Source organism: Sinocyclocheilus anshuiensis, unplaced genomic scaffold (assembly GCF_001515605.1).
Source record: "Sinocyclocheilus anshuiensis isolate Anshui unplaced genomic scaffold, SAMN03320099.WGS_v1.1 scaffold160, whole genome shotgun sequence".
Classification (NCBI taxonomy): domain Eukaryota; kingdom Metazoa; phylum Chordata; class Actinopteri; order Cypriniformes; family Cyprinidae; genus Sinocyclocheilus; species Sinocyclocheilus anshuiensis.
Genome location: NW_015554119.1, coordinates 1,474,198 through 1,485,292, shown reverse-complemented (window position 1 = coordinate 1,485,292; position 11,095 = coordinate 1,474,198). Strand labels below are relative to the sequence as shown.

The 11,095-nt window shown below is 32.8% G+C and overlaps 1 protein-coding gene across 2 annotated transcripts in view; it reads right to left on the bottom strand.

Moving 5' to 3' along the window:
* LOC107669949 (trafficking protein particle complex subunit 9-like) overlaps positions 1–11,095 on the bottom strand; it is a 252,767-nt gene that overhangs the window by 121,536 nt on the left and 120,136 nt on the right. For both annotated transcript variants that reach the window (XM_016462382.1, XM_016462383.1), the window contains one exon: positions 2,689–2,831. In XM_016462382.1, coding sequence (XP_016317868.1) covers positions 2,689–2,831 — 143 coding nt within the window. The remainder of the gene's footprint in view (positions 1–2,688; positions 2,832–11,095) is intronic.

The window sequence follows — 11,095 nt, the reverse complement described above, 5'->3', positions numbered from 1 at the left end:
GTTTATTTGTTGAATATGGGACAGTTTGAACCAATCTGGGCACGGGGGTGGGACTAAGCATCAACAATCGTTCCTGTTTGGCTCAGAGGACGAAATGCATTGGTTTCTTCTGACGAATCAATATTGTCAAAATGTGATGAAGTAATCACGTACGCTACGGAGCCTCTGAATATCCAAATGAGACAAATGTAGGATTAGCGGTTCAAAACTTATTAAACATTTAAGAACAATAGTTATTTTTTAGCCGTGGGCGGCTGTCTCGGTCTTTGAGGGTTAATAAATTACTATATATACACCAATCTAAAAAAGTAAATAAAATGATAATCATCATTATTAAATTAAAATATAATCATCATATAATAATCAAATAATCAACAATATTGCATTAAAATTTTAGTATAAAATATTTTTAAAAAATCATATCTAATAATAATTGATTTATATACATTATAATATACTATAATACCTTTAAATGACTACAAATAATAATACAAATATTATTATTTTATTATTATTAGTCATTTAATGGTATTGTATTATATAATAATGTATATAAATCAATAATATAATGTAGTTTATATATATTCTATGGTTCATAATTATAACTCCTATAGTCTAACCTTAACCCTATAACACCTTTTTGGCACTTTTAGATCTGAATAAAGACATTACACACTGCTAAACCTGATGTCTTTGTAGGGATGTAACGAGGTGTGTTCACATTTAGTGCTGCTATTCTAAGAGCGCCTGAAGCCATCAGAGAAACACATCCACCAACCGACTGCTGACTATTTCACACCCATTCTCCACAAGCAGGTCTTTGCATTTCTACATGCCACTGTTGTTATTGGCCAGTGTCCAGTTTGCCGAATGAAACTTTCTTGGCCTTGTGTGGAAGAATGAGCTAATCATAATTTGAGGTTTACGGCCATTGCTTAAATGAATAAAGTTCAGAATGAGGCACGCAGAGCAGTGCTGAGGAAGCTACTTTCAAACTGCAACCAAGCTAAAATCTGCTCATAATTTACAACAGCTCAACTACGCTGACAGTCAGGCCATTATTTTATTAATTTAAAGTAGTTTCCCTATAAGTTATATTAAAGTTCATGATTACTAAATGAGGATGTTTAAAAATAATTCCATAAAGACTTAGCATTTAAAAATACCTAGCATGTAAAAACACAAGAATTGACAATATGACTAATAAAACAAAAGACTAATTTACAATAATGAAACAAAAACAGTATAAAAAGAATAATAATAATAATAATAATAATATAACTACAAATAGTCACATTTTAATAATAATAATATCATTATTATTATTATGAATAAAATTATTTATAATAATACTAACAATATGTAGTTTAAATGTTTTATAATAAATAATGAGAGATTAATTATTGTAACTTATTACTATTATTATTATTATTATTAATCATCATCAAATTTTAATATTATTATAATTGATAATATAATATTTTATATAACAAAATATCTAAAAACAATATTTACTATTCAACTAATATATATAATATTTATTATTTGTATTGTCGTTATTATTATTACCACTACTAGCAATTAAATACACACTGCTACAAACCAAGCAATTAAGTACACATTTTTACACCAAATATAACTAATAAAAACCAGTGATAAACAGTACAATTTAGCTACTTTGATATGTTATTATAAGATATATTTAGCTTAAAAAATGGCACATAAAATGAGCCATCCAACAAACTGACTTGCTAAAAATCAAAGAACATTTGAAAGAGACGCATTAAAAATATTTTTCTACTTGTTACTGGAAAACTAGACTATTATGAAAACAGCTGAGTTACTGTCTCGCCACTGATAAATGCAGCAGGTTCAGCTGGTTAGTCCTCAGCACTGGTCCTGAGTGTTGTAGAGAGAAATGCTCAGTGAAATGCAGCGAGAGAGTGTGTGTGAGCAGCCGATCAATCCGACAGGAATGATAGATGATCTAGATGACTGAGACAGCAGATATTATTACAGCTAATGAGTCACTTCAAGTGGTCATTACTAAGGTGTGATCAGTCTCTCTCTCTCTCCATCCATCTCCATCTGTCTATCCCTCTCTCCATCACTCTGTCTCAACAGCAGTCAGTCATATCCACCTCTGCGATATCCCACTAAACATAGCGTTCAGGTCGACTAGTGCAGAGTGGCTTCTTCATAAATATATTTTGTGGCTGTATTCATTCAGCAGATGTGACCTCACCCTTAATAAAGCAACTGAGCACTCATTACCATTACAGGACAGTGTGTATGTACAGTATATCATGATGTAAACTACCTAAATGTATGTACGGTGAGGTTTCATAGTGTTCTGATGCTGTTTGTCAACATAATCACAATCTCTTATTTGTCTTTAACTTGTTTACAGTGTTCATATTCCATCTTGTTTTATTGCTTTTATTAACTCTCTAGAGACGTTGTTAAAAACAAAAGCGCCAGGCTTGCTAGTAAAACTGTATGTCAAACCATATAGTAATTTTGAATTGCAAAAATAGTGTTTTCAATTGTAGGCTTAAAAAAACACAAGAACCCTGGGTACCAATATAAACTACCTTTAAAAAAAAATGCTACAAATGCACTAAATGTGGTCTTTTTAAGACATGTTGTAGGCAGAGGCTTGCCTCTTGAGTATAGAGTAAATGATACCTGGTGGCAGGTAAAGTGCTGACTCGCGTGAAGAAAACTGAAGGTTCAACATCCACTCTGACCCCCAGACTGAGCTCGCGGTAGTAGCCCTCCACCTGACCGGCTCCTCCGCTGTATTTAAAGGTCAACACAGCCTCCAGTGTCTACAGAGAGACAGACAGACAGAATAAAACACATCAGTAACTGAAACACACCAGAATCATGGATCTTAAGCACAGACCAATTCATTTACAATTGAAGAAAATCAAAAATCCTGAATGGCTGCTTATGATCACATGACCTTTAACAGGAACATTAAAGCATCAGCTCATCCAAAATTGAAAACTGTATTGTTTACTCATATCTCACGTCATTCCAGACTCTTTATGCTGGTCTTTTTCATACGACGAAAGCATGTAGAGGCTTGTCTGGCTGTCGAAGAATAACATGAAAGCATCATAAAAGCACTGCATAAGTAGTCCCTGTATCTTGTGCCCTGTGCCCAGTCATTTGATAGCTTTGTATGAGAGACCAAATAAGTTATGACTTCAAAAGACACATTCATATGAAATACTGTTTGGTACTTTTATGGTGCTTTTTTTGTCCTTTATGGAGCTTAAATGCCACTGGTCACTCGCTGCTTTAGTTGTACTGAAAAATGTAGCTCTGAAATTCTTACATTCCACAAATGAAAGAAAGTCCGGTTTGAAGGGTGAATAAATTATGGCAAAATGCTTAATTTTCATTGTAGGTACAAAAAACGCAACGCAATGCAACGCAACGCAGCTAAAATAAAATAAAATAAAATAAAATAAAATAAAATAAAAAAACACAACATACAACATAACATAAAATAAAATAAAATGATTACAAAAAGGTAATTACGACTTTTTTTCTCAGAATTCTGAGAAACAATGTCCGAATTGCAAGATATAAACTCAGAATTTACCTATAGGTAAGCGCCCCCCCCCCTTAGTTACTGTTGCGAACTCGGACAAACAAACAGAGCTCCTAACAGTCTTACAATGACAGCTGTCAGTGTGAAAACCTTGTTGTCCATATTTCTTTTTGATACATTTTGGACACAGAAGGACCATCATTCAAGTGGGACTTAAATATGCCATGGAGGGATATATAAAAGATTTTAAAATAAATATTGTGGGTATTAATTTGGAAGCGAGGGTTTACAGATCACAATGCAAACGGGAGAAGTCTCATGGTACGTTCGTCACGATCGCAGATAACAACATCCCGGATCAACACTGTCCATGTATCGCAGGGTACTACTAAATTAATTTACATTTAACCAGTTTAATATGAAGAGACAGTGAAATGTAGACCTTCGTTTATGTGTTTTTGCCCTACACTGTACAAGACGCGAGAACAGTCCGCTATTTAGGTTTGTATGGACTCACTAACTTTAACGTTAGCTAGTTTTAGCCAGAGATACCTTGCTGAAGCACGAGATGACATTAACGTTCTGCTTGAGCAGATGAAAATTGTAACTTAATGAGAGTATGACAACCAGAAAACGAACGTTTTTGTCTTCATTGCGATGGGGGGTGAATGCTTAGGGACATTTTGCTCCGTTTTGTTTGGGTTTAGGAAATAGAATAAAATCAATTCCATTGCCTATCCTCTCAGAATACCTGGAATAAGTGTTACAAGTACCACAGGCACATAGTTTTTCCATTTTTGAAGCATAAACCCCATAAAAACGATGCGAGCGTCGTATCTTCCTATGTTTCTCTATGGCCCTGAAACCTACAGATGTCCGAGTTCCGCTCCTCGTGCAACTGATACTCGACTGCCTTTGGCTCACCTGCGTACGAGGGGAGGGGCTTACCGATAGGTCAATTGTGAGATATAAACTCTCATCTCACAATTTTGACATTTTCTCTCGCAATTCTGAGTTTATTTCTCAATTTTGAGTTTACATCTCGCAATTATGTGTTTTTGTTTCTGCCATGGAATAAAACAAATAAATAAAATAGGTAATTGCAACCTCTCAAATTTCTGAGTTTTTATCTCAAAAGAAGATAAATATTAGCAGAAAAGAAAGTACAAAAGATTCAAAACTGAGTGAAAAAACAGAGGAAGCTCTGGTAATGAAAGAGTGAATGGAGTGAATGCACAAAGAGGAGGACAAGCTGAGTCAGTCCGGGGGCTGAGAGAAACTGTGTGTGTGAGAGAGAGAGACAGATCTTGGCCCTCTCTGCATCGCTGCATGTTGCCAGAACTGCAGATTCTTCCAGAACAAACTTTCCCATTTTCCCCATGTTTCTGTAATCTCTGTAATCTACTTAAAAGGGGGAGCATCATGTAAACATTATTTAAAATGGTTAAAGTGCATTTCCTGCCTAAAAAGCAACAGCGAAACCTTTTAAAATTCCATCATCACTGTCACTCATCTTGCCTCGTCTTACCAGACCTCACCAGAGCAAACAGTTTCAAATAGAGTGCCATCTCATCAAGCAAATGGAGTTCAAAAGTGCGATCAGTGTGCAAAAACCATCAAAACAGAAAACTGCTTTCATGCAGATGCACCATCAGACTTCTCAAGTATTGGATTCTGGTCCACTCTGTAACTTATTCTGACCAAGAACAACCCACTAAAACATGTAAAGCAGTCAAACATGTTTTAAGTGAGGTTTAGAGGCGGGTAAATCTGAAATCACACTCTCTGAAGGGGCAAAACATGGATGGATGGATGGATGAATGAATGAATGAACGAACGAACAGACGAAAGAAGAAATGAACAAATAAATGAATGAGTGAATCAAATAACAGAAGAACAAATAAGCAAACACACAAACCAAACAGAGTGAGCAAATAAACAAATCAACAAAACAATATAGTGTCTAGAGAATAATAAATAAACAAATTAATTAAATTAATTAAATGTCTGGGGTCAGTAAGTTTTTTTTTTAAAGAAATTAATCATTTTCTTTATAGATGCATTAAGTTGATCAAAAGTGACAGTGAAGACATTTACAAAAAAAACAGATTTTTTTTTACTTTATTCTAAAGAAAAATAAATCGTTTCCACAAAAATATTAAGCAGCACAACTGTTTTCAACATACGAAATGTTTCTTAAGCATCAAATCAGCATAATAATTTTTTTAAGCATAAAATCAGCATTTTACAATGATTTCTGAAGGATCATGTGACACTGAAGACTGGAGTAATGATGCTTTAATATATTAAAATAGAAAACAGTGATTTTAAGTTGCAATAATGTTCTACAATATTACTGTTTGTACTGCATTTTTTTTATCAAATTAAAGCAGCTTTGGTGAGCATTTTCTTAAAAAAAAAAACTTACCATCCTCAAACTTTTAATGGTAGTGTTTAGAGAATAATTAAAGCCTTATGCAACAAGCGCTTGTAACACTCCAGAGAAAGGAAAAATTGAAATAGCATCATATGACCCCTTTAAGAAATTAATTAGTGAACGGAAAAACAAATGTTAAAATTAATAAATGAACAATGAACATATTATTGAATGAAAACTGATGAACAAACAAACATACCAACAAAACAATATAGAGTATAGATAATAATGAATGAAAAAAAATGAAGGACAAACTTATTAAAAAAATAACCAAGTGAATTAATAAAAAAATGGAAAAAATACTGAACTCAATAAAACAAAGAATGAATGAATGAATTGTAAAAAATGAGTGAATTAACAAATGGAAAAAATACTGAACTCAATAAAACAAAGAATGAATGAATGAACGAACCAATAAATAAATTATAAAAATACATAAAAATATGTAATATATAATATATAAAAACGTTATTAAAACTAATGAATAAAATGATTGCACAAACAAAAAATTAATGAATAAAAAAATAATAATTTATGAACAAACTATACCTACTAAAAAATGAATGAATAAAAAAACAATATATGACATAAAAAAAATAAAAATATGACTAAAATGTAACATCCCTGAATTAACAAGCAGATGCATGAATGAACAAATAAACAAATGCGTGATTTAAACTCAATTAAAGAATGAATAAATAAGTATATGAAAGAATGAATAAATGATTTGAACTAACAAATAAATAAAAAGGAATCAATAAACAAAACGTTAATGAATGAATGAATGAATGAACGAACGAACGAACGAACGAAGGAAAAACAAATACATTCAATAAGAGGCATCAATACAATAATGGAGAATAATGAACAAACAAGCAAATTAATGAACTAACTGACATTTATGTGAATGACTGAAATAAGATGTAGGCAGACTCAATAAAAGTAAATGAAACTCCTAGATGTACTAAAACGAAATCTGGTGTTAAACATGATCTTTAGGTTTCATAAACACACAGCGAAGGCCTTCAGGCTGAAATGGATGAATGTTGAAGAGCTCCAGCGAGACGCGAAGGTGATCACTGCAGAATCATCTCACAGTGTCAAACGCTTTCAAACAGCCCTAATATCACCGCTGCACCACTGGAATATTAACCACAGAAATATTCTGCTCATGCAAACGCAGACATTCGTTTAACCCGTCGGAAACGCCCGCTGCCCCTCAGTCATGTCCTGACGGTTATTAAGACCCGAGAGTTTTACAGCTTACAAGAGGAGGATGTGAAATAGAGAGAGAGAGTCCTTAATGCTTTTGCAATATTGTACTCCAATAGTCGTGCTAATAAAGCAGCACTGAATTGAAACTGAACTAAATTGAGATAAAAGAGAAAGTTAAAGAGTTAACAGACTGTATCAGAGAGCAGAGAGTGGGGTAGAGATCTAGTCCAGGCCAGTTTTTATGTGATGATATCAATTTCATATTCTAAAATTCTAAAATGAATGGATTAATAAAATAATGATTCTAATTAATCTACAAATTAACAAACATGAACAACATGAAACAAACATGAAAACAAATGAATAAATGACCAAACTCATGAATGAATGAATTATACAAATTAATAAATGAGCAAACACATGCATGGATGATTAAATAAATAAGGCTAACTCTAAATGAAAGAAAGAATTAATGAATAAATACATGAAAAAACAAACTAAAGAATGAACTAAATGAAAAAGTGAATTAATTAATCAAAAAATGATTCAAACTAATAAATGTACAAATTAATGAAGGAACGAATGAACAAATGAACCAAAGAAAATGAACAAATAAAACAAAATAATGAATGAACAACACATTGCATTAATGATCAAACAAACAAATGAGTGAATGAACCAATGAAAAAAATAACTGAACTCATTAATAAAGAAAATGACTAAACAAATACATGGACAAACAAATTAAGAAATGAACAAACCATAAAAATGAATTCTACAAAAAAAAAAAGATTTAAACTAATGAATGTACAAATGAATAAACAAACAAAATGAAAGAAAAAAAGAATAAATTAACAATTGCACAAATTAAAAATGAAGAAAATTTAAATAATTTGAACAAACAAACACGCTTGATGCCATCATTTTCATATTCTAAAAATCTAAATATTCTAAAAATGTCTTTAAAAAAGAACTTGTGTTGCAACATATCAATCAAATGGTGGTTCTTTATCAGAATAAGCTGCAGTATGGACCGACAGTCGATTAATCTGGCTCTACAAGAGCAGGAGAAAGACTAATTGTGATTTTGAGAGGTTTAGATGTTCAACCTACAGGAAAAGACAACAGGAGAAGCTTAAATAACAGTAAAAACTCCAGCACTGTGCTGAAAGAGCTGTCAGTCTCTGTCTGACTGTCACATCCATCTCAATGTCAGCCTAAAATACCGGTTACTCTTACTCATCTCTAGTCATACTAAGCTGTTCTGGAGAGAAAGACAGAATACTATGGACTCTGTAGATTTCATATACTAGTGTATAAGGAAGTGAATTCTCTTTTTTTTTCAGCCTATATCTCAGATAGCCTGAATAGAAGACGAGTGTGTATGTGCATGTGGTCAGATCCTGATAACAGCAGGTTATCAGATGTGTTTATCAACACTGGTCTCTTGTGACCTTTATGTTGTAAAAGCAGGTCTCTATGGCATCAGGTTTCCCTGACACACACACACGCACGCACGCACGCGCGCACACGCGCACACACACACACACACACACACACACACACACACACACACACACACACACAGATACATGCAGATTTATTGGAAGAAATTCAGTGTCAATTCAATTGATTTCTAATGTCAGTGACCAGTGACCAATTGGCACTTACTCACAAATAAAAATAATAACTAAGGATAATAATGTAAAGATAAAACTAAAACATACAGATACATATAAATATACATACAATACAAAAGATAAATATACATAGACACATACTACTGTTCAAATATTTCTGAAAGAAGTCTCTTACTGTATGCTCACCAAGGCTGCATTTATTTTATTAAAAAATGCAATAAAAACAGTAACATTTCTTTCTTTTTTTTTTTTTTTACAAATTTTAAATTAAGTTTTCTCTTTGAATATTTTTTTTTACATGTAATTTATTCATGTGATGCAAAGCTGAATTTTCAGCATCATTACTCCAGTCCAGTGTCACACAATCCTTCAGAAATCATATGCTCATTTGCTGCATTTTCAGGATTTTGAAAAATAGAACGCTCACAAGAACAGCATTTATTTGAAATAGAAATCTTCTGTAACACTTTGAAAGTCTTTACTGACACTTTTCATCAGTTTAATGTATCCTTGCTGAATAAAAAGTATTAATTTAAAGAAAAAAATACATACTGAATTTTTGAATGGTATAAATCATCATCAACACAAAGTGAAATTCTGAATAAAACTCCTTAAGTCTAAGGCAGAAATGTCTATTAGAAACAACCAATACAGTTCAGTGGTGTGTGAACAAGGCAATAGAGTTAGTTGTTTCAATTAAGGGTTTCAATTGTTAACCCCAAAAATAAAATAAAAAAATAGTGATGAAGCAAACCAAGCACATTCTGACACGCTGACAGCCAAGAAACCAGCTGTTCATGCACAACACACACACGCTGGCATCCATGTAAAACACAAACAATCCAGACTGAGCCATCCATCAAATCACACACACGCATGACTGAGTGTGTGTGTAAGCATATGGAAATCTGTTTGGTCTGGTTGGCCAGATTATACACATGGACTGAGACACACACGGCATAAAAATACACCCAAAGCCGCAATCATCTGCAGTATCTATATATATTCATCACTCTATACACTACCATTCAAAAATGTAGGGTAAATTTTTTAAAATGTTTTTGAAAGAAGTCTCTTATGCTCACCAAGGTTGCATTTATTTGATTAAAAATACAGTAAAAACAGTAATATTGTGAAATATTATTACAATTTAAAGAAAGTGTTTTCTATTTTAATCCATTTTAAAATGTAATTTAATGCTGTGATGCAAAGCTGAATTTTTAGCAGCCATTACACCAGTCTTCATTGTTACATGGTTCTTCAGAAATCATTCTAATAAATATATATATATATATATATATATATATATATATACACATATTATCAAAACATAACTGAGTCTTTTTAGATGATTAATTAAAAGAATTAGCTCATAATAATCATTTGTTGTGAATCGGACTACACTGCTCGTGCTGTATGCTTGTTTTGGGGTGCAGCTCAATAGGAAGACGAGAGCAATTTTGTGATATACAATCTTTTTATCCCATTAAATCCAATTCAGCATGCAAACAGTCAGGAATCCAAAGGTGATTTATTTTGCAATGATTCTAGAGATTAAGCAGGGCTCCACCACACTTACACAGACACTCAAAACACAAACAAATGCATACACACATATACACAAAAATGCAAGAAAACACACATAGTGATCTGAATACAAGTCCTAACTAGAGACAGAAGATACAACAGGTTTAGTATGTAGCAATTACAACTATTTAGTACATTCAGACAGCTAGGTGTGTATGTGTGTGTTTCGTTTCTTGAGGGCCGATGCCACCCATGTAAAACTATGAAAATGCCACACTCGCCAGTTGCTAAGATACGATTGTATCATTTGTGCCACAGTAGGCGCAAACAAATAAATACACAACTGTGTGTGGGTTTTCTAACACACAAAACCCCACAAAACTAGTCCTAAATAAAACTGTGTCCATGTTAAACACACACACACACACACGTTGGTATTGGTGGTTTACGGGGACTCTTCATAGGCATAATGTTTTTTATACTGTACTGATTTTCTATCGCCCTACACCTAAACCTACCACTCACAGAAAACTTTACGCATTTTTAGATTTTCATAGAAAAAAAAAACCGCACACCATTTAGTATGTTTTTTAAGCCTTTTGAATAACAGAACACAGGAAGTGTCATAATAAACCACCTTCACATTGTAATACCTATGTCACACCAATGTCATTATACAAATTTGTGTCCTTACAAACCACCCAAACCGGT